Source organism: Cloeon dipterum, chromosome 4 (assembly GCF_949628265.1).
Source record: "Cloeon dipterum chromosome 4, ieCloDipt1.1, whole genome shotgun sequence".
Taxonomy (NCBI): Eukaryota; Metazoa; Arthropoda; class Insecta; order Ephemeroptera; family Baetidae; genus Cloeon; species Cloeon dipterum.
In genome coordinates, this window is record NC_088789.1 from 16,566,211 (window position 1) to 16,588,499 (window position 22,289).

The 22,289-nt window shown below is 40.6% G+C and overlaps 5 protein-coding genes across 15 annotated transcripts in view; 2 read left to right on the forward strand and 3 right to left on the reverse strand.

The window, feature by feature from the left end:
• Positions 1-2,429, reverse strand: part of Klc (kinesin light chain) — an 18,327-nt gene extending 15,898 nt beyond the window's left edge. For 6 of the 8 annotated variants that reach the window (XM_065490127.1, XM_065490126.1, XM_065490132.1 and 3 more), the window contains exons 1-2: positions 2,294-2,429; positions 1,473-1,580 (exon numbers count right to left, since the gene is read on the reverse strand). In XM_065490127.1, the coding sequence (XP_065346199.1) occupies positions 1,473-1,513 (41 nt within the window). In that variant the 5' untranslated portion in view covers positions 1,514-1,580; positions 2,294-2,429. Of the gene's footprint in view, positions 1-478; positions 616-1,472; positions 1,581-2,096; positions 2,199-2,293 lie in introns of those variants that run through there. The other 2 variants (XM_065490122.1, XM_065490129.1) reach the window with 2 other exon arrangements.
• LOC135943547 (PR domain zinc finger protein 5-like) lies at positions 2,347-6,609 on the forward strand. Of its 2 annotated transcripts, none has more exons than XM_065490118.1 (7): positions 2,347-2,422; positions 2,506-2,686; positions 3,003-3,122; positions 3,185-4,352; positions 4,408-4,637; positions 4,698-5,008; positions 5,797-6,609. In XM_065490118.1, the coding sequence occupies exons 2-7, from the start codon at positions 2,621-2,623 to the stop codon at positions 6,164-6,166; spliced, it is 2,265 nt and encodes a 754-aa protein (XP_065346190.1). In that variant the 5' UTR covers positions 2,347-2,422; positions 2,506-2,620; the 3' UTR covers positions 6,167-6,609. The 2 variants fall into 2 exon arrangements, with proteins under 2 accessions (XP_065346190.1, XP_065346192.1); XM_065490120.1 differs by having other exon boundaries at positions 2,358-2,422; positions 2,557-2,686.
• On the reverse strand, positions 6,474-14,957 carry eIF5 (eukaryotic translation initiation factor 5). Of its 3 annotated transcripts, XM_065490133.1 has the most exons (9): positions 14,809-14,957; positions 14,425-14,555; positions 9,507-9,621; positions 8,912-9,371; positions 8,573-8,851; positions 8,325-8,449; positions 7,575-8,012; positions 7,327-7,524; positions 6,474-7,144 (listed from the first exon to the last, which is right to left on the reverse strand). In XM_065490133.1, the coding sequence occupies exons 4-9, from the start codon at positions 9,063-9,065 to the stop codon at positions 7,028-7,030; spliced, it is 1,311 nt and encodes a 436-aa protein (XP_065346205.1). In that variant the 5' UTR covers positions 9,066-9,371; positions 9,507-9,621; positions 14,425-14,555; positions 14,809-14,957; the 3' UTR covers positions 6,474-7,027. The 3 variants fall into 3 exon arrangements, with proteins under 3 accessions (XP_065346205.1, XP_065346207.1, XP_065346208.1); XM_065490135.1 differs by lacking the exons at positions 14,425-14,555; positions 14,809-14,957 and adding an exon at positions 10,125-10,278; XM_065490136.1 differs by lacking the exons at positions 14,425-14,555; positions 14,809-14,957 and adding an exon at positions 9,701-9,724.
• A 523-nt stretch (positions 14,958-15,480) lies between these two features.
• mldr (mitochondrial ribonuclease P catalytic subunit) lies at positions 15,481-17,541 on the reverse strand. The gene is made up of 6 exons (XM_065490099.1): positions 17,446-17,541; positions 16,445-17,380; positions 16,135-16,384; positions 15,946-16,082; positions 15,693-15,888; positions 15,481-15,634 (listed from the first exon to the last, which is right to left on the reverse strand). The coding sequence occupies exons 2-6, from the start codon at positions 17,368-17,370 to the stop codon at positions 15,503-15,505; spliced, it is 1,641 nt and encodes a 546-aa protein (XP_065346171.1). The 5' UTR covers positions 17,371-17,380; positions 17,446-17,541; the 3' UTR covers positions 15,481-15,502.
• Positions 17,542-17,796: 255 nt separating this feature from the next.
• crn (pre-mRNA splicing factor crn) lies at positions 17,797-21,273 on the forward strand. The gene is made up of 13 exons (XM_065489512.1): positions 17,797-17,968; positions 18,075-18,164; positions 18,219-18,373; positions 18,426-18,628; positions 18,679-18,847; positions 18,955-19,087; positions 19,141-19,431; positions 19,633-19,845; positions 19,895-20,041; positions 20,135-20,329; positions 20,511-20,762; positions 20,823-21,104; positions 21,165-21,273. Exons 1-13 carry the CDS (start codon positions 17,930-17,932, stop codon positions 21,225-21,227), a joined length of 2,232 nt encoding a protein of 743 aa, XP_065345584.1. The 5' UTR covers positions 17,797-17,929; the 3' UTR covers positions 21,228-21,273.
• The last annotated feature ends 1,016 nt before the right edge of the window (positions 21,274-22,289 follow it).

Consider the following 22,289-nt stretch of genomic DNA (forward strand, 5'->3'; position numbering starts at 1 on the left):
CAATAAACCGGTGTATCGATAAATTAAGTAATATTAAAGAGATGCGCAAAATCCGCCCTAGTTCCTGTTTGCCTACGCAAAATTCCCTTTCATTCGCCCACAAGACTGAACATTGTGATAAATAAAACCGCGAAAAGCCGCTGCTCGCAATGAAAAAAAAGAGAAGGAAACAAACAACAGCCGGCACAACGATATTTCGCTAGCCATATTTGGTAAGACTGCACGAAATGTGTGCATTTCACCTTAATGCTCACAACTGGGCGTGGCGTAATTTGGAAAATAATGCGGTTTCCGCTCAAAACGTGTGAAATCCTTTTCAAAGCCGTGTGTTTTACTCTGAACAAAAGACAACAGGAGTGGATGAAATATCAAATTGCTCGTGTGTATTAATGTCTGTGTTTACAAGCGCCGACAGGTTTTTCAAGTCGCGGAAATGCACATTCTTGATGAAAAAGGATTGGATTGCAAAAGTACTTACACAATGGAAAGGCGGTGCACGGATTAGTATGCAAATTCATAACAAGCGCGTACGTACTAACACTCAGGAGTGCAGGTACGAAAAAAACGGCGACAGCACTGGCTGCCGGAGCTCCTCACCACTGACTGACTGGCTGGCTGCTTTTCGCTCGCTCACGTCAGGTGAGTCATCGGCCAGCGGCAGGGTACCCTGCCGCCTGTAGGAAGGGAGCAAGGTTGCCAGTTGCGAGAGGCAACCTGATATCAGGTTGACGCGCTTTTTTATCATCGATTGACGCGGAATTCCATCATCGCCATGGAATGAGGCTCAATGATCTCACAGTTTTGCGCGAATTTTCTTTCTCTGCCATGTTGCTACTCGTCTAATTTATGAGGAAGGCGAAAATAACGTTCAAAATATATGTTTTTGAGGATAAGCAATGGCTGAGAGCACACTATATAAGTCTGATAATTCCTTTCACATGAAATGGATACAAAAAAAGGGGCAGAAACAAACTTAGATGATAACAAATTATTTAAGTAGTGTTTTTGTTCATTCACAGTGAAATTTATCAAGCATTCCCTCCGACAAGCTCCATTAACAGAGGCTTTTACATACTATTGGTTTCAAAAGTAGCTTTCTTGTCAGTCTCACCATTTTCATGAATTAGAAAAATATTATTCCTTTTTTAAATCTCGTTTTGTCTGTCCTCTAGCATGTGCACCTCTTTCATTTGAAATAAATTTCACGGCCATTGATAAAACATAATCAGTATTTTAACATTTTAAGAAAAGAAGCATGAACTTCTATCAGCCTTTTCCTCTAAATGTTTCTGAGATAAAACAGGATCAATCAGCTCGCGTCTCAATATGAACAGAAGATTATTATTCAAGGTTTAGGCTTCAATCAGAAAGCCGTCCCAACGTTGATGAAATAAATTTTAGACTATTTATGTATGTATTTCGCAAACATAATTTGATTAATTTGTTTTAAATAGAGTAAAACTTCTACTTACGACCCGGGCTTCCCATCCATGGCGCAGACGGAGGACACCATATGAGGCTTAGCTATTTGGTCGACAGCAGTTCCAACCTTGAGTTATTCACAATTTGAAAAGCACCATCTGAGAAAAAAAGAAATTAAATAATCAATAAACACTTTGTATGATATCGAGAGCAACATAGGAAGTTTTAATTTAAATCCAGAGTGGACGATGAGCTCACTTGATATTTTTATCTCAAATTTGCCAGTCGTGTCTTTGTTTACAGAGACGATGAGTTAAACTCACACCCTCTTGACATGAATTTCGTCAATTGAGATGTTAAGATGATAAATTCAAAGAGGATAAATTATGGGAAGTCATGTAAACTAAGGAGAATTGATTAAACAATGAATAAAAAGTGACAAAAAGTCTTCGTAAATATGATTAATGCTTGCTTACAATTATGTAGTTAGAGAAGAACACTCCCACTTTTCAAAATAAAAAGTTTTGAGTTGACTTTAACAGCTTTATCGACCCGATGTAAGCACGGGTTCAGTTCCACAACATCATCAGAATACAAATAAAGTTATCAAAATCAATATTTCTCTCACTTTGAGAACGCAAAGAGTCCAAATTTAAAAACGAATCATATCTTACCCTCTTCAGGTTATAAGAGCCCAGAAAATGGCGAGATGTTGAAATTTCACAAATAAAACGTGGATAGCAAACTATTTCAGACGCCAATGATTGGTTTGAGAGTATTATATGTAACAGTCAAATGGTTCGTAACTCTACGAAAACAGTGCAGAAAATGTGTAAAATTCCTGGAAAAGCGGCGATAACACTTGACTTACCCGAAATGATTTTGATGCCTCTCCTCCAATTACGATGCTCATTTGTTTTTTATTGCAGACAGCAGCTGCGAGATTTTCTAGCAGGCATCGCCGCGTCTCGAGTGTTACAGCCGATTTTAATTTATTTCGGTAAGAGTTTTGCTTTGAAATGACCCAAAAACATAGGGACAATGAGCGGGGGAAACTAAAGATTAATTTTGGTGTTACATAAGATTTTTGGAATATCGTATTGAAGACATATCGAGAGATTTTAAAAGTTTTAGGCCCTCTACGCAGCGTAAATTTGACAACTCAGCTTGATACCAAGGCGCGGCCCCGCCCACCATCATGGCATTTGATCCGGGAGACGCGATTGCCAGAGCTTTGAAAATGATGGACCAATTTTATATTAAGGTTTGTAATCCTAATGACGTTTCTAATATGCAAAAACTAGTTATTGTTACTTGTATGATATATGCTGCGTTTTATTCAAACACTTTTAAGAAGTTGTCAATGCTTTATTTTCAAATTAATCTTTGAATTAATGAGAGCATTTATAAATATTATGGGGGACTCACACTTTCCGCTCACTCACACTTCTCGCTCTGATGGGAAGATTCAATGTTAATCCCTATCCTAGCGAGAAGTGAGAGTTGGGCGAAAACGGTGAGTCTGCCATATTTAGGTTGAATATATTATCTATATTTTGAATGGACTGTTTATTTTCTAGATGATGCAGTGCAACATTTTAAAGATTCAGTCTTTCAAATATGAATGCTTTAACACAATTAGTCAAGAATCTTACATAAAATTTTGTGACCAGCTCCATTTAGTGGCAAATGAAGCTCAGGTATTTTATATTTTATTATAAAAAATATAGATTGTCGGCTATAATATTTTGGAATCTTTCAGCAAATACGAGACTGTGTATTTAACACGCACAAAACTGATGTCAGCAGCCAAACTGATCCGGTCAACATCACATTCATTCCCCAGCATTTGAAAAGTCCCAACCTTGCAGAAAGCGTGTCCCCGCCGAAGTGCATCAAGGTTGAGAAACCTTTAATTCCTACCAACGAGGAGGACGAAAGTTTTACTGATGTACCCAAGCAAAAGTCTTACAAGAGGAATGATATCATTTGTGACTATTGTGAACTTCAGTTCAATTCGTTGGAAAAAATGCAGCAGCATGTGAACATTGCACACTCGGAAGACTTCAGTTCAACATTTTACCCGTGCCGAGCATGCAGTTTGATTTTCCTCTCTCAGGATGAATTGAGCGAGCATTCTGTTTGCGTCCACAATGTACCTGAAACTGCAGAGCAAAACGAAAACCAGCTTTGCCCCTACTGCTGTGAAGTTTATTCAAACTGGACTAATTTCATCATGCATCTGGAAGAGGAACACCAAACCCTGGTTTGCAAAACGTGCCACACTTTCTGCAGTGACAAAGAAGCTTTGAAGGAGCATGAGAAAAAATCTCACATGACGGGAATTACCCAAGAAAAAATTGATGAAATTGTTGTACCTGTAATGGAACCGAAACCAGTCTCTGCGGCGTCCTTAAAAGACAAACCAGCTGTGGAAAGCCCTGTTAAGAAAAGAGGCAGGCCCAAAGGCTCCACACTTGTATCGAAAAGTGCCGCTTCTGAAGTAGTACCATGCAAATTTTGCCCTGCCAGGTTCAACAATGAGGACAGCTTGAAGAAACATGTTGTTTACAAACACGACATAGAGGAGTTGCAGTGCTCGGAGTGCAAGCTGAAATTCAAAAGAGCGTCGGCTTACAAGAGTCACATGAATCTTTTCCATAAAAAAGCCATAGAAGCAAAGGCGGCTCTTGCAAAATTAATTCCAGTTGAAGTTAAGCAGAAACCCGGCTTAAAAAAGGTCTTCTTGAAGCCGCCTAGTAAAGACGATGTGAAGAAACCTTTGAGCGTTGTCTCCACGCTAAAGGGACATACCAAACATAACTGTGAAATTTGTGGCGAACTGTGCAACCGCACTGAAGACAAAGAAATACACAAGGACTTCCATACGACTCCAATTCCAGATAAATTTCTCTGTCTATTCTGCAAAGGTAAAACATTAAAATGAAGTAAAGGCAATTTGGTAATATTTGATACTTTTTACAGCTCCTGCGATGCCGCAAAAGGAACTGCGCACACACATTAAATCTGAGCATCGTTACCGCTGCCCTTTCTGCGCGCTCACGTTTTGGTGGAAAGTCAATCTCGAGTCGCATCTCAAGCAATTACACCCTGTGAAAAACTGCTGTAATATGTGCGGTCTTAACAAGGAAGGCGAGGAACTGCGTCAGCACATTGTAGAGGCCCACAATGTAAAAAAAATGTACATTTGCAAGGTAGTAACAGAATGACTACTTTTGTCAAAGAGCAAAATAATGTCATTTTTCACTGTGTAGGTCTGTGATTCTCAACACGCGTCTATTATGGAAATGCGAGAACACGAAAAGACGCACGCTTTAGACCCACTGCATCGTATTACTTGTGATTTTTGCAACGAGGAATTCGGCAGAAAAAAGAGTTTAAAGGGTCATGTTCTGCGCCACATTTTTGGTTCTTTCAGTTGCTCCTTATGTGGACTTCAATGCAAAACTGAAGATGTCTTGAAACAGCACATGGTTGGTCACCAGAAGAGCCAGTTCGCCTGTTTGTGTGGCGAAAGTTTTGAAACCAAAGCAGACCTACAAATGCATGAAAAAATCACTCCGTGGTATGATAGTTGTTTTAACAAGGAACTCTTAGGTGTTGATGCTTTTGCTAATGACAAACCATTGAATTCGTGCATCTTTTCCTGACTTTAACCACGTGCAGTGGTGGTTGTAGACACTATTAGATGAGAGAAATCAACCGGCAAAAAATTATTTATTTTCCGGGATAAATTAAAAAATTCCAGTTTTAGGGTCAATTGCAGTTATTTTTAAGTTTTTAAATACAAACCAAATGCCATACATAATCTGAAAGGTGAATCTTTTTTCCCTCGTGAACAATTATTTTCTTGATTTTTTTTCCAAATTAAAAATAGGCAGGTTCAAAATGTGTAAATTAAGTCAAAAAAGTTTTTCATGACTAAAATGAAGCTTCGTGAGCTGGTAGTTTGCTCAGAAAGATTGAAAACGCCATCTCAAATCGTTGAATGGCTATTTGCAAATTCCTCAGCAAAAGCCTAAAATCTGGGGACCTTTCCGGAAAATAAAAAATGAACCAATTGATTCGTCTTTTTTAAGTAGAGTCTATTTAGGAATTATTATCATCTTGATTAAATGCAAACTGGCTTTAAAAATCGATTTTGAAGTATATATATATCCCATGTTAAAAACCATAAGATCTCCAGAATCAAAAAAATCTGGCGAATCTTGAAAAAAATTCCCCTTGTGATATCTCTTAACTCATTGAATACCAAACGAGTTCAATAATTTGGCCAAAAACTAAAACGTTGAATCCTAAGAGCTTCCTTTTAAGAACTTATATGATCAAATAATTAACGCCTATCCCCTCCAGCAAACCGTTCTTCAATCAACCGATACACCGAGCAGATCTTTTTGTCGAAGTATCCATCGAAGATGCTTACAGTGAGCAAACCTTACCCATCAATAATCAAGCCACCGTGACCAAAGTGAAAACGTGCGGTGTCCCCAAAGAAGAAGTTTTTCACATTAGCATAGTTGACGTGCCTGCTCCAAGCTCTAAAAACTTTCTGGACTCGCTTGCTGCTGCCAATAAGGCGAATCAACTTATCCTGCCAAGGCAGCCAATTTTAATATTGAACTCAAATGGTGCAGAGGCCACTCTTATTGAGAATAAAGCTCCTGGCATTATGTCCTGGGTGGAAGAGAATGACTCTGGCATATCCCAGCAAGCAGCTGAGTGAAACTATGTTCTAAAATTTAAACAATGCGCAAATTTAAAGAATAAAAATTGCAGCACAGCTTATATCATGCTCTTTTGATTTAAATTAGTGTTTCTTCCATTTCATCATGTCTACTGTCCTCAAAATGCTTGACTAAGAAAATCCGCTGTTTAAGTATTTATAGTGCGTTTTCAATGTAATATAACTAGTTTTTACAGAACAAGAGAGAATCAATTTTGGCATCTGACATGAGACCCACTTAATATCGGGTCAGATTGCAGTGAAATATTTGATTTATATATCCAAGGAGTTAATGAAATACTATAAGTGCTGAAATAAACCATTTAATATTTTGCCAAACAACTCAATACAACCACAGGTAATTACATCAATAATAGGTTGCGAAGTTGGCGGAAGTGATTAGTGATTACTAAAACTTTTGAATCAAGTTTTGCTGGTTTATGTCTACAACGTATCTGTTAAAAACTGCAAATTTGTAAGAATGATAGCTTTAGATATACACCGAATTAATGCTAACTGCCAATTAACTGTGATCATAAGATTGCCAAATCATTGTTTTTAATCCAATAAATGGCACATGAGTAATCATAAATGCTACAATACTTCAACTGTTTCAACTTCAACCGACATTGTGCAAAAGAAACCAGCGAGGAAACAAATTACCATAATTAAGATCACAATGAAATCAGTTAACACCGACAGACATCATCATCATCTTTCGATTTGAAAGAGAAAAATGCTTTGATTTGTATTGGTTGGATCTCATGTGCCAAGAGGGTGTGGAAGTTGCAGAAACGGACTGATGCGTAGAAAGGAGGGTCGTGTGGATGGAAAAAATCTGCTACTGATAATCAAGCGGACCTAGATGGCGTCAATGTCAATGTCGTCTATGCCATCCTCGGCTGCTGCAGGCTTCTTTGCGGGTGGCTGCTGCACCTTGGTCAGCTGGGTCGAGCTTACACGATCATTGTATTCAATCTGTGAAGCACAATAAATAGGGACTTGTTAATTCTGGTAAAAAAGTAAAAAATTTTAAGATTTTTATTTTTATAACTCAGAGTCTGCCTTATACTTAATTTCAACAATATAATTCTGTCGAAGTACAATAATCATTGTTTAAAAGCAGTAGTTAAGGCTGTTAAAATTAAGATGAATTTTACCTCTACATCATCATCATCGTCTTCGTCCTCCTCCTCAGACTCGCTCTCCTCCTCCTCAGCTTCGCGCAGCCACTTGACAAATACTTCAGCCTTCTGGTGCATCTCCTCGCTTAGCTCCTTGCTGACATACTTCTTGCTGACTTTGGCAGCCCACTCCAGGATGACCTTTTCGTCGAGAATATCATTGTCGTAAAACAGCTGTAGGAAAAGTAATTTAGGTATGGACATCCAAGTATTAAATGCACTACCTTCAAGATGTGGGCGACCTTGGGCATCAAAACGTTTTTGTGGAGAGCGATGATCTGCTCAAGCCCGCCAATGACATACTTCTGAGCCTTGGGGTTGTCGTCGGTGAAGCGCCTGAATAGCAAGCGGTGTTTTCCTGCTTGGCTCAGAAGATTCTCATCGCACAGCAACTCGACCAGGATCAGAGGGACCTTGGCACGGATTTCAAGTCGGTCGGCCATCGATTCAAGTTCCTTGTGTTTTGTTCCTAGAGTGCCTGCGTCGCGGAATTTCTTCACCTCCTCGTAGAACAGATCCATGCGTTCCTTCTCGCTCAGCTCACAATCTTCGTTCATAGTGAGGTTCCTGAGCGTCTCGGTGAGCTCTTCTTTCAGAACAGAAGGTTCCTCTGCAATGCTGTCCCAGTAGTCGTCCCCCACATCGTCTTCATCATCAATGAACTAAAACATTAATGTTTTGCCATTCAGATAAGTGAAATAAAAGTTTAATGCAGTCTCAAACTCCAACGAATTTTTGGCCTTATGTTACATCCCATAAGGATTATTTATAACTTACTGTCAGAGCTCCATAACTCAGAAACTCTGTCAAATCAAAAATTTTCCCCTGGTAATATCCCTTAACTCTTTGGATACCACATGATTAGAATAATTCCAGCTGAAACTAAAACATCGAATCCCAAGAGTGTCCATGTCAGAAACAATGCTCGGTTGAACCTTGCCAAAATCTTGTACATTTCATGGAAAAGAACTTACCGATTCGTCGCCTTCAGGGGGTGATGAACGCCCATTTTTGTCGTCAGAGTCATCTTGTTGCCTCTTGGAGCGTCTTCCGCGTTTGCCCTCAGTCAAGGATTTACCTTGGCTGGCAGGGTTGACCTCTGAAAATGGATTAGAGGCTTCTGTTAACGACATAATATTAAAAAGAATAAATAGACAACATGAGGAAATTATGGACGCTGATGAATAAAATTTCAGAGCAGCCTTATAATGAACTCTCTTACCAGGTGGGTTCTTGATGATGTACGTGTTGATGCCATAGTCAACCTTGATGGCACCGTAGTGACTGCAAGCTTTGCAGGTCTGGTTGATGATGCTGCTCTTCACAAGGAGAACGGTCTCCGGGTTGTCACAGGATGGGCAGAGGACGTACTTTTTGATGAAGCCGTCAAGTAGGTCTTGCAACTTGGATGCCTCATGAGCACCGTTGACGATGTAACGGTCGTTCTTGAAGTCGACCTGGGTCTGCGCTCCGAGCTTGCAGCCAAAGAACTTGGTTGGATCTGAAAATTTCGGGATTGGGGTTATGAAAACACAACATGCAACACACTAGCATCACTCACAGGTCGCAGGACGGGCCAGGGCCTTGGCAACGTCACTCATGTTGACAATGACGGTGCGTATGCCGTTTCCCTTGCCTTCGACCTTGGCCACGATGCGAGGCATCTTGTACCGGTAGAAAGGGTCCGGATTGTTTCTGTTGACGTTGACAGACATCTTGACGGTTGGTGGTGCGCGTGTGATCAAGAGACGTGGCCGCAGGTGGTGCCGAACTGCTCAGCAGTGCGAGCTAGATGTTGGGAGCGCGTGTTTGGGCTGGAAGTGGTGCTCTCGTTTTTCAGATTCAGGGTGATGTACTCGTGTCGGTGGTGGTTAACAGTAAAATAGACTTAAATGATAGAATTTCAATCTTTAACTCAAATCAGTTTGCTGTTTATGGAGACTAGGTGGCGACCTTGGTCGAGTCACGTTTCTCTGAATGGCTGCAATTTTCGGTGCCTATTACTTGAAAATTTTGAAGTCCTGCGAACATAAAACGAGCGGTTTGTTACGGAGACTGAGACTCGGCCGGTGAACGGTTAGCGACGAAAGCATGCGCCGCAGAAGCCCTAGCGAGGCGACTATATGACCAGTTGAATCCCATTAATGAAGACTCACCTACAACTGATGGGGTTCTCCCACGTAGTTGAAATCATACACCTAGGGTCTAGGCCAAAAATTGGCTCGAGGGCTATGTGTAAACGCCCAGATTTTCCTCTGGATTGTGATATTTCTGTAATCAGACAACAGAGAATGCACATTAGTACGCAGAATGGCCGGGGCGCATAATATAGTGAATTCCGATCCAGCACCTCATGCTCGCAAAATATTTCCGCTTTCCCGACCGCCGGGATCAGATCTCTGAGTTCGCGTCAGTACGGATGCCGTCACCACTCCCAAGGTCTGAAGTGGTGTAGCGTTGCCACAGCACCATTTGACGATGGTTCAGATAGCAGAGGCGGAATTTCGATTCGAAACAGAGTTTCAAAATGGACAACCACAATATCAGCGGCCGGCCGCAGACTCCCAACGGAGCTAGGAGCAGACGGAAAAATGGGAATCACCGGCTGCCGACCGACACGACTGGCAAGCAGCCTGCTGGGGAGAGGTGAAAATCAATAGAGCAGCATGGAGCGCATTACAAATATAGAAGAGCACGCGCTTGATCCATGCGGGCGAATTTAGTCGAATCAAAATAAGGAATGCATACAGGGGACATACGAACACCAAAAATACCTTCGCCTGTCAGCAGCATATGTTTTAATCGCGAAAATGGAACGAAGACTGAGTGAGGGTGTTGTACGTTGGTGTGCTCCACACCGACGACGGCGAACAAACTCGAGTGCACACCTCCCGGGGTGGGAGTCGGTCGGTGGGTCGGTCGGTCGGAATCGCAGCGAGTGCGCTTTCGAGTCGTTCACTCCCGTCGCGCGATCGGCAACGCGAAAGAATCCAAGATCGGTAATATCATGCCATGCTTCGATCCGCAAAACAAAGCTATTTTTAAAATGCACCATTCCAGGTGCAAATTTTACGACAGATGAATCGATCGCCTTCTTCGAGGCTCAGACTAAGGAAACAAAACTTGGACGTTTGATCTCATTAGCTGGCGAGGGTGCTACATTCGCGGAATGCATGTTTAAGTCGTTAAAGTGTGCTAATTGCACAGAGGCAGTTGTTAATTTCGAGATAAGGACTTCGCCGGTGAAGCACCAATTCTTTAATCAGATCGAACGAGAGGCACTCCTTGGCACCAGACTCTTTTTCGGCTTGCAGCCGCTTGACCTTTGACCCGAACGCTACGTCGCGTATGCTCGTCGCGTATGCTCATCGCACAGGTTCATCGTCACGAGAACGCGAGAAACAAAAGGGACGAGGATTCGCACCGCGTGCTTTTATATTTAGAAAGGGGAAACGAGAGAGCCGAAGTTAGAGGCGCGCCAATTAGTGTGCCATTGTGTGCAGCGGTGTAAGTCAACAGCTCGCTATGTTTTAACAACTTTATTGTTGACTCCGTGCTGGCGAAATTATGGCGTGAGCTGAAAAATTGCTCTTTTATTAGTTTCACACGCGAGCAGTGAGAATTTATCGGGAACGTTTAAAAAATCGCCATGTTAACGGTAGGAAGGCGATTTAAAAATTTAACGCCATTTAAAAATAGGTTGATTCGCAGAGCAGGTTCAGCAATGCCGAGGTGGCTGAATCGACCTCGGCGGCACCAACATATTGATCTCGGTCTGTGAAAATGCTCCTGTCGAGGCGGAGCGCAGGCATGGAGTGTGCGCAAACTTATTGCAATTGAATATGATGAGAGGTGCCTGCCTCACCACCGTGCCATTATTCCATTCCTGCCTTGTGCGCGGTGATTTTGCATGGCAAGAGGCACGATTGACGTCACACCTTTCTTTGCGGGTGCAGTGCGGAGATGAATGCATCAGCCGACATTTTATGTTCCCATATACCCACAGGAGATGCAATGAAGTCGATCGCCCAAGATCAGTTTCGGTTACTATTAAAAGCTTACACATCCAAACGAATCAAGACTAATAATAACCTACCCTTTCCTACATCTTAACAATTATGTACGGTAGGCACCAAGTACAGACTATGGGTTTGTTTTGCAGCATTTTGCGACTTCTGCTGACATAAGGAGGAACTTTTATGGTACATCGTCGGCTGGGAGACTGGGTGGCGCTGGGCAATTGAGTTATAATTGTAGTCGTCGTAATAAGCTGCGAGTCGGGCAAGGTCGATCGGCGGCGCCTGCCTCTGCACACCAGCAGCAATCATGCTCAGCACTGTACATGCGAGTTCCAATATTTACCGGCCGCGACGAACAGACGCGCGTTGGGCAACACACGTCGCTTGCAAAAATTTTAATTGCTTATAGGTGGCTGCAAAATCAATCTCGGCAAGTCGGGCACCACTAATTCGTCACATCATGAGCTGGTATTGACTCTAGTTTCCACAGTAAAATCATCTTCTAGAAAGATTATAAAATAAAGTTGAGAAATTTACACAAGAAGGGTCGATGAAAGTGGCCAAACTCTACGCTCCCATGTATCCCACTTCTAAGTGGTAGGAGCCGTTTGGCAAAACCGCAGAGCAGAGCGTCGAGGGTACCGTGATAATGAACTGGGCCAGTCCTTGAAATCCGGCACAGATGCGAGCGCGACTGCAGTGGCCGGCGCAATATTGATTATCGTCCGTCGACGTGGACTGCCTTCCAAGGGAGGCCCTGGTCTCCGTCAGACGGTAAAAGTGTGATAGTGCCGGCACACGGTTGAATAATATGCAGGCAACGTTGTCGCCAGCATTGTGTGTGCGCTGGGCGAGCAGTGAAAGTGAAAGAACGACCAACTAACCGAGAGCGGCGGGTCGAGGAGCTAATGAACTCTTTCGTTTCCTCATCGAGAAAGAAAGGCGCTAGGCAACATTTCGTGAGCGCGGGCATGCAAATAATTGCAAAAACACACGTCGAGTTTCCTTGTTTTATCTGCAACGCGGCTAGCCTCGTGCTTTTGCAACGCGAGCACTTTGAAAAGAATCGCTACCTTTTGGCCTTCAATGCTCCGCTTGGATTCAGTCAAGCGTTTGAGTTATTGCAGAACGAAAATTGGTAGTTTAATTCAGCAGGAAGTGCATCTCTAAAATATTATTGGCACGTTGAGAGGTCAACCGAAAATAACCAAGGATATCTTTAAAGCCAATAATAGCACAAAGAGTAGTGACTGGATTTTAGACTATTTTAAAATTTGTGTTGAATTCATTGAAACTTCAACTAAAATTTAACTGTTGTATATGATGAGTGGAATTTTTTACAATACGAAAATACGCTTGGGTTGGGAAATGCTGGCCGAACGCAACTTGAGAGACTTTGCTCGCTGGGAAGATTCAATATGTGCGAGAGTGGCGTTAAAGGGGTAGTTTGGGCGCAACGGCCGTGGGCACCAGTCTGCGGCAGACAGATCAATGATGTGGTTCGTCTCGCTCTCGCTGCTCCCTCCGGCAGACACAATCATTTTGCCACATTTTGACACGTCCGCGCGCGCAGAGATGACAAAAATGCACTGCGTTTTTGCTGCGATGCAGCCGCTTGAAACATGTAGGTCACACAGCCCATGTCGGGCTTGCATGTTAAGGAGTCTTAAATAAAGCTGCTGCCGGCTTAGATTGCCGTTGCCGAGCCTCTTCACTAAAGCATGCTTTCCGTATCGCAAATGGTGCAGCAGCCATTTGCCTCCACCATCTGGCACACTGCATTGTTGAGCCCCGGAGCACAAAGGGTGGAAAATAGCTGTCGGCCTTGAACTTATGCAATCCTAGCGCAATGCAGATATTTCTCGCACAGTGCAGTTAAATTAGATCTACACTTTCCAAGGGGTCCTGTGAAAATTGGTGCTTCACCATAATATGTGAACATGAACAACGAAAGATTGTTACACATTGAATTTGATGCAGTTGAACCTGCATTGCTCGGGTAATCTGATAGACAATTTATTATGTAAGTTTCCATTTTTAAATCACTTGCCACACAGATTCTTTTGAAATTGAAAATGTTTTAACAAATTTACGGCCTCTTTTATTATCTTGATAGCAGTTGCTGTATTTTATTTCATCATACAAAAAAAACTGTATGTACCAGAGGAAGAGAGGAATTTCAATAAATGACGTGATTCTTCTTGTTGGAAATTTAGCTTGCAGCAATTTAAGTTAATAATCAGAAGACTTTCTCAAGAGGGAAGTGCACCTCTGTCATAAGATAATGAAAGATAACCACAGCTTCCAGATAAGGTGACCAAATATTTTCAATCACTGCTGCTTTAACGATAAGATTGGCCTTGAATGAATTATAAAAGCGAGAATATATTTTGTATCGTTATAAATTCCACACAATTTCATATTATAAAGTAAAATTCCAATTTCTATATATGTGTGATCTAGGTCAGTCTGTGCTAGCAGAGCGAGTGTTTTGCTCCATCTCTCTCACCTTGCCGAGTGTGCCAAAACGTAACCCACAAAATACAACTATGTATGTTTAACTCATCATCATAAATATATTCATTCATGATGATTCCAAATGTTAACTACACTTGATAATTGAACAAATCTAAGGGCATTGCTTAATTTAACTATTTAAACGTGTATTTCTCGTTAATTTCCCCCTCCCTAACTTTGCAGTACAATGTATTAATTATTATCAGCCCGGATTTTAAAAATATATTTATCATATTTATATTGCAGCACTGCATTAAAGCAACATATTTTGACAGTGTTCAGAAGACAATTTGAGGAAAGCGTAAACGCATTAGTAGAGATAATGAGTTCGGAAAAACACTATAAAATCATATCACGTTGTGACGCACGTTGCTATTAGACATCTATGTATGGCTTCGTTTCATTGCTCAGTATTATTGTCTAGTAATTCAAGAACGGTGAATACCCTCTAATATCATTTGTTTTCGTCTAATTTGCTCGTTAAGGCAAAGTTTATGAGGAACGTGTAAAGCGGGTTGGTGTTTCCATGATCACTTACCGAAATGGCGATGAAAAGTCATATAAAATGCAGTTACGCCCTTGGGACGGGAGACGGCAAGCAAACAAAAAGAAGCAGGCCCAATTGTTTGGTGATTTGACTCCGAAGAAAACGAGACGTCGCTTCGTGTACTGCAAAACATAACAGACAAGAGTTAAAATTTTGTAACTTTACTGCCTTTGGGTATCGAGATGAAATAATAATGCCAGGCAAGATTCGTAGGAATCCATGTTTGACCCACCGACCCACACGGGACAATCACTAGCGTGATACGAATTTCCCAACTCAATTTATCGCTTCTAAAAAGTTCCTACGGACTGATTGCGAGGCGAAAATGGAAATTCAGAACTTCTAGGGCAAAGGGAACCGCATCTACGTACATACCTGCACAACACAAATACGTAGCCACCAAAGACAGAAAAAGCTGGCTGCAGAATGGTGAACGTGAAATTGCTGCGCTGCGCACGAGGGAGAGAATGACTTGAAATGGGAGGGGCATATTGAAATAACATTTTCTGGTGAAATCCTTTATTTAGATATTAAAAACCAGGTTTAGTGTTGAACAGTCAATATTTTCATATTTGAATAGTAAAATTTTAAACATTCAACCCATAATAAGTTGAATTATTGAAATATTTTATGCGATGCGCGTTTGTTTTCTCGTGGCGCGAAGTTCAATGAGATTTATATATCTAAATACTATTATTAATTAAATACACAACCCTCTCTTCTGAAAAATATAAGATGTTTACAATTTAATTTTCTACGCTTAGCTTCGCAAGCAAAGCCAGGCCTCAGACAAAAGCCGAAAAATCAAATAAAAGTGCCGGAGAAAAAGATCTGGGCCCTTAGGCACTGTCAAAGCTTAATTCTTAAAAATATTTCGGCCTTAGAAGCCACCAAAAAAATTTCTCCCAAAAATTTAGCTAAGCGTAGATGCAGCCAGCCACCAGCTTGAAGTTTCACCGCTGAGACCAGTTATTTAGCATAATATCACATCTCCTGAAGAACGATTATTTAATCATTTGAAATCCATATAATTAAAGCCACGTTAAATTAAAATCAACTGATGCATTTTTTATTTTTTAATACAAAGCCAGTTTTTGGGAGTGTGAAATAGTGGTGCTACACCTTCAGGCTTATCTTCTGAGTAGGGTACATGCCAAGAATCTCCAGTCTTCTGAGCAAAAGGCAAATACGATGAAGGAGGCTGAATAACATTAAGCACAATGAATTTGTAAATTCTCAATTTTCAAATACTAACTTACAAAAACTAGCGATTTCCTTTTGGCAGCAGATGCAAAAGCTGAGTACTGTCGAGCCAGTTGCCACCGTCTGAACAGTTGCTGCATCTCAAAATCTTGCAGCCTGTGTTTGTGGCCTCTCATAAAGTCTCTGGACACAAAGTATGTGCTTAGTCCACCTCGCATGGCTGCATAAAGGAGGAGAGGATCATCTTGCGATCTGAAATTCGATAAATTACTCAATACACTGTCAGTATATTTTAATAGAGGATAATACATATTTTGCGCAAGGAAAACTTTGCAATTCTTCTGAATGTAGTCAAACTTTTGCTTTGGCCATTTCAACATGTGTATTCTCCCAATGATCATTATCTTCATATCGCGGTCCAGGAAATAGTTCACAACATCAATCAGCTGCAATTTGATTTTATTGAACATGCGTACTATCAGTTTAAATCAAACCTACAAAATCAATTGGGGCTACAGAGCTTCTGCTGCCCAGGGCGAGAGCAACGTTGAGCCCATCAATGACAACATCATAAGGGAGACTTCTATCCAAGAACTGACTGAAGCGATTCACTTCCTCAGGTGTTGATTTAGTAAAAACATCTTTTCCGATAACAACTTTCTCCAAGAAGGATTCACTCAATTTTTTAAACTCTTCCTTTGTTATGAAAATCGTTGGCAATTTTCGTCTGCAGGCCATGCAGGTCCCACTAGAAGTAAAAACGTCTTGTTTGCAAATGCATTAATGGGTTTGAGCAAAATTACAATACCTATGCTTGATGGATGTATGCTCTACTTTCCAAGCAGGTTTAACAATTTGCTCAAAGTATTGCTGAATATCATCAGCAGTCACTTCATCAAGACCAATATTCCACTCGTGAGAAAACTTTAAAAGGGTCTCTGCGCCTTGTACTGTTGGATTGTTTTCCGCACAGTATTCAAACCATGCTGAATAAGCTGCCGAGGTAACAGTTTTCCCTTCCGTTGCGGCTTGATGAAGCAACGACCATCCTAGGTTTGGTTGCTTGTTTCTGAAGGCTGTTGACACCAACACAGTGTACAGGTTCCTTCCGATAGAGCCTGAGAGTTTAACATGCTCAAGGAGCTCTGTATACTCCATCCATCTAGAGGTCAATGAAATTGCGAGTGTGCAATTTTCAGCTGTGAAAGTGTCAATGATGGTCAGCCGCTTTCTTAAGATGTCATAGTATTTCAAGATTATTTCCTCTGACGAATCTGGCCAACAACTGTAGCAAAGTTTCATGAACACAGAAAGTGTTCCGTGATTGATTTCCTCGCCCTTGTCTTCCAAATATTTTAAAAATTGAAGAGCAAGATCAAAATTTTTTTCCTGCAAGCATAAAGTCATGACAACTCCATTTATGCTAACTTTGTTGATGTTTGATGAATAATTAGGGAGTTCCAGTGTTTTCTCTAGTATTTCATCCCATTCTTTGTTTTCCTTTGGTCTTCTTTCCTGGATTTTACTTTGCAAAAAATTCATTGCAAAGAGTGTTCTTGAATGTCCTGGTGGTTCTAAGTTTGCAGTGCTCTCATCGATCTCAAAATCTTCCAAGTTTTCGGCCTGTGACTTTCCTGTACATGAGCGCAATTGATATTTGGGATTTGCGGAAAGCCTTGTTAGTAGTCTTAGGGTGAATGGAATTCTTGACGCTGTTCTCCAACCAAAATTCATGATGAGTGGCCTAAAATTTATGAACAAAATTATAACAAACATGACGTTGTAGATTTATGCGGTGATAATGCATACCTTTGTGACGATATCAATTACATATTTCAAATTTCGAATCACAAACACATGGTTAGCATCAGGTTAGAGAAAAACAAAACATTTGAGAGTTTCGCGCTCCTCCTTAAGTGCAGATTAAAATGGCCAACGTGATTTAAATATATTTCAATTTGATTTGTATCCATAAAAGTTCAGATCTAATATCAATATAATCAAATCACCTTAAAAGTACCAATTTATTTCAAAATATTAAAAGTTAAAAGCTTTAAACATTCAAAATTTGATTATGAGATAAGAAAAATTTTGTTATGTTGGTACTATGATATTTTCCATCATTAGGGTGTCAACGAATCATCGATCAAGGGAAAGCAAGCATTGTAAACAAGCCGGGAAGCGGACTAGGAATACTTCTCAACAGCTTTTTGCACTTTCTTTAATATCTTGTTAGAATTTTGCATCGAAATCCGAGTTTTTTCTGAAACGCAAGTTCCTGCAAATATTTAGGATGGATCCTAAGCCTCAAAAAATGCCCAAGGTGGCAAAGGTATGATAAAGTCAAAACTTCTCGACATTGTTTTAGGATGATATCGAATTCGTATTAGTTTGACTGTTGTTCACGCAAGGTTTAAATTAAATTTGATTTATTCCAGGTGAAAAATAAAGCACCGGCGGAGATTCAAATCACTGCTGAGCAACTCCTTCGTGAGGCCAAAGAGCGAGATCTGGAAATTCAACCTCCGGTGAGTTGAAGGTGTAGCGCGCTTCAAGTTTAATTACATGTTCTTCTATTTTAGCCTCCGAAACAAAAAATCTCTGATAAGGAAGAGTTAGCTGACTACCAGCTAAGGAAACGAAAAGCGTTTGAAGATGAACTGCGCAAAAATAGGACTGTTATTACGAACTGGATCAAGTATGCCAAGTGGGAAGAAAGCCAGAAAGAGCTCCAAAGGTATAATAACCTTAAACATGCACAGGAGTGTTTTAATACGTTTTTCGCTCAGGGCCCGGTCTATTTTTGAGAGAGCTTTGGACGTGGACCACAGAAACATCACACTATATCTCAAGTACACCGAGATGGAAATGCGCAACCGACAGATCAACCATGCTAGAAATTTGTGGGACAGAGCTGTCACGATTCTTCCTCGTGCAAATCAGTTTTGGTACAAGTACTCGTACATGGAAGAAATGGTTGGCAATATTGCAGGTAACAGGCTTCATTATAATTCTACTGCAGAAATCATATTTTTGGTCCAGGCTGTCGGCAGGTATTTGAGAGGTGGATGGAGTGGGAACCAGATGAGCAGGCGTGGCAAACATATATCAATTTTGAGCTTCGCTACAAGGAGATTGACCGTGCCAGAGCGATCTATGAGAGATTTGTCATGGTCCACCCCGAGGTCAAGCACTGGATCAAGTTTGCCAGGTGAGATGTTTGATGAATTTATTCCATCTTGTTCTTTCTTGGTTTCTAAATGTAAATCTCCTCTATTCATTTATGAATTTTTAAAGATTTTTCTGAACAATTCTCAGGTTTGAGGAGCAACATGCATTCATTAACAGCTCAAGAAATGTGTACCAAAGAGCAGTGGAATTTTTCGGCGATGAAGACATGGATGAAAAGCTCTACATTGCCTTTGCCAGATTTGAAGAAAATCAGAGAGAGGCATGCGACGCATTATCCATTTTAAATAAATCTAATTGAATAATCCTCATCAGCATGACCGTGCTAGAGCCATCTACAAATACGCACTGGAGCATATTCCTAAAGAGAGGGCTCAAGACCTTTACAAAAACTACACCATCCACGAGAAGAAATATGGGGACAGAACCGGCATTGAAGACGTTATTGTCAGCAAGAGGAAATTCCAGTATGAGGAAGAGGTGAAGGCCAATCCTTCGAACTATGATGCCTGGTTTGACTACTTGCGACTAGTTGAGAGTGAGGGAAATCCTGATACAATCAGGGAAACCTATGAAAGAGCCATTTCTAACGTCCCTCCCACCAAGGTAATTTTGCTTCAGGTTCTGTTCAAATGTGTATTAATCATTCATACATTTTTCTCTTCACAACGAAAAACTTAGCCATTGTATAATCATTTTAAAGAAAACTTCAGATGTTTAGACACCTTTTTTACTTTAGTCAAATGCTTTATTTGAGTTTTTAATCTAATGTGATAATGTGATAGTGTAATTGAAACACAATTTCAGGAAAAAACGTATTGGAGACGGTACATTTACCTTTGGGTGAATTACGCTCTCTTTGAAGAACTGGAAATGAGAGACGAAGAAAGAACTCGTCAAGTTTACAAGGCTTGCCTTCAGCTACTCCCTCATAAGATTTTCACCTTTAGCAAAATGTGGCTTTACTACGCAAATTTTGAAATAAGAAACAAAAACTTATCCACTGCTAGAAAATACTTGGTAAGTTTTAAGTTTTGAATGAAAACATGCCTTTAATCAAGTCTTTCAGGGTATGGCAATTGGTCTTTGCCCTAAGGACAAGCTCTTCAGGGGCTACATTGATATTGAAATCCAGCTGAGAGAGTTTGAACGGTGCCGAATCTTGTACCAAAAATTCCTAGAATTTGGACCTGAAAATTGCATCACTTGGATGCGGGTAAGTTGAAAACTTAAAAATAAAACTTGAAAAATTGACTTCTATAATTAATAAAAAGTAAGCGAGAATATAATTACAACCCTTGTCATTTAGTTTGCAGAGCTGGAGACATTGCTAGGTGATGCTGACCGTGCAAGAGCTATCTACGAGCTGGCAATAAATCAGACTCGCCTAGACATGCCAGAGCTCTTGTGGAAGGCCTACATTGATTTTGAAGTGGGCCAAGAGCAGACTGACAATGCTCGGCAACTGTATGAGAGGTTGCTTGAGAGAACTTCTCATGTCAAGGTAAATAAATCCCATGATAATTATTTCCACGTTGGTCCAAAATTATTGGCGCTCTTTAACTTAATTTATAATTGATCTAGAATATAATATAATTTATTGACAAACTCCAACGGTGTATAAATTGATTTAACTTAATTTATTGTTATTAATTTTTTTACCACTGAATGCTAACACATTCCAGGTATGGATGAGTTTTGCTCAGTTTGAGCTGCAGTCTGGTGGAGATGATGGCAATGTGGAGAAGGCAAGAAACGTGTACGACAGGGCCAACACCACGTTGAGGCAGGCAATGGAGAAGGATGAACGAGTGCTGCTGCTCGAAGCTTGGAAAGAGTTTGAAGCGGAACAGGGAGATGAAGAGAGCAGAGAAAAGCTCAAATCTAAACTGCCCAAGAGGATTAAAAGAAGGCAGAGAGTCCAAGCGGATGATGGGGTAAATAATTTTTTGAGTTAAGAATAATCGTCATTTTAATATTACGTTTGTATCATGAAGAGTGATGCTGGCTGGGAAGAATTTTACGACTATCTCTTCCCTGAGGATGAGGCTTCTAAGCCAAACCTCAAGTTGCTGGCCGCTGCTAAGGCCTGGAAGCAAAAGCAAATGGAAGCTAGCAGCAGTGAAACCGAATCTGAGGCTGCTGGACCGTCTGGCATTCTGGCAGCAGCTAGGGCTTGGAAACAGAGCCAGAGCGAAACCGATGAGAGCTCAGAGCCACTGCCTGCAGACATTGACAGAGATGATTCGAGTGAAAGTGGCAGTGATGAAGAAGCTGAGGTTTGTCTTCATTTCAGATGGCTCATTCAAGTTTTTAAAATAATTTTCATTTGTTGATAGAAATCTGGAGAAGAACGGGAGCAGGAGCTTGAAACAAACACAACAAAACAAGTTAATCAATGATTTTCCTGAGGTATTTTTTAAAATAAAAATATTTTTAATTCCAAAATACGTGTTTATTTCACAATTTAAGCATACCAATGTGCTCTATGCAATTAAAATGAGTTGGCAGTAACAGCATAGCCCCCTGAGAGTGCCAGAGGAAATAATGCATTTTGTGCAGTAATTCACCCTTATCTAAAGCAACAAACAATATCGCACTAATGCATCATGGCAGTTTTAATTAAAGCAGAAAATGGTTGTCAGCCGATCCCCACTGGCGGGGCGCTGTCCATTTTTTCAAATTTAATTAACATCTTGCGTTTGGTTGCCATGGCATGTGCTGCAGGGGTCGTATTTGGGGACTATGAATCATGAATACAAAGTGACGCTTCTTGTTGTTCCAAGTATCCGAGACACGGCATAATCGGGGATGCTAATTTTATTTCAATAGGGGTTCCACATGAAACAAGCTATTTTAATGAACAAAAAGTAAAGATTTTCCCAAAATTGTGGTGTAAGGATTGCTGTGACCTTAAAAAGACTAAGCCGTCATCTCCATACTATTTTTGTTATGATCTGGCATGAGCAAATTTTCATTGTTGCATCATTTGGACACTCTCGAAGGTTGTTGAGGGTGGAATGAGGTGTGCAATATTCCAGAATTCAAACCAATCATTTTCTGTTTTGGAGATTTTAGTACGAAAATACGAAAATTGATAGTAATTATTTCGGTTCTATGCATATTATATGCTAGAGAGATGCGGTTGCGGCCAAAAAATATGTTTTATGTTCCCCTACAACTTTGCAGCTTAAAATATAATTGTAAAATTAACATCATAATAATTAAAATTTTTAACCAGCATGGCTTCTCTCTGAGGCTGGAGTGCTTGACTAAAATTAACGAATATGGCTATAAACTCCGCGTTTCAAAGGAAAAAATTCTCTGTTAGAGAAACATATCCTGAATTACACGCGGAGATCAACTAAGTCATTATTTCCTGCGTGAGTATTTCTTTCTGTCAATGTTCGTAATACTTATTTATTCTAGCTAGTGCGACAATTCAATTTTTAAATAATTAATTA

Coding starts and splice junctions, on each gene's coding strand:
- LOC135943547 (XM_065490118.1), top strand. CDS start 2,621: ATGGCATTTGATCCGGGAGACGCGATTGCCAGAGCTTTGAAAATGATG. Junction 4,353..4,407: donor TCTCTGTCTATTCTGCAAAG/GTAAAACATTAA, acceptor TACTTTTTACAG/CTCCTGCGATGCCGCAAAAG. Junction 4,638..4,697: donor AAAAAATGTACATTTGCAAG/GTAGTAACAGAA, acceptor TTCACTGTGTAG/GTCTGTGATTCTCAACACGC.
- eIF5 (XM_065490133.1), bottom strand. CDS start 9,065: ATGTCTGTCAACGTCAACAGAAACAATCCGGACCCTTTCTACCGGTAC. Junction 8,013..8,324: donor CCCCTGAAGGCGACGAATCG/GTAAGTTCTTTT, acceptor TTAATGTTTTAG/TTCATTGATGATGAAGACGA. Junction 7,525..7,574: donor AGGTCGCCCACATCTTGAAG/GTAGTGCATTTA, acceptor CTTTTCCTACAG/CTGTTTTACGACAATGATAT.
- crn (XM_065489512.1), top strand. CDS start 17,930: ATGGATCCTAAGCCTCAAAAAATGCCCAAGGTGGCAAAG. Junction 18,165..18,218: donor ATCTGGAAATTCAACCTCCG/GTGAGTTGAAGG, acceptor CTTCTATTTTAG/CCTCCGAAACAAAAAATCTC. Junction 21,105..21,164: donor GCAGTGATGAAGAAGCTGAG/GTTTGTCTTCAT, acceptor ATTTGTTGATAG/AAATCTGGAGAAGAACGGGA.
- mldr (XM_065490099.1), bottom strand. CDS start 17,370: ATGAATTTTGGTTGGAGAACAGCGTCAAGAATTCCATTCACCCTAAGA. Junction 16,083..16,134: donor CTGTAGCCCCAATTGATTTT/GTAGGTTTGATT, acceptor ATCAAATTGCAG/CTGATTGATGTTGTGAACTA. Junction 15,635..15,692: donor AAAGGAAATCGCTAGTTTTT/GTAAGTTAGTAT, acceptor AATGTTATTCAG/CCTCCTTCATCGTATTTGCC.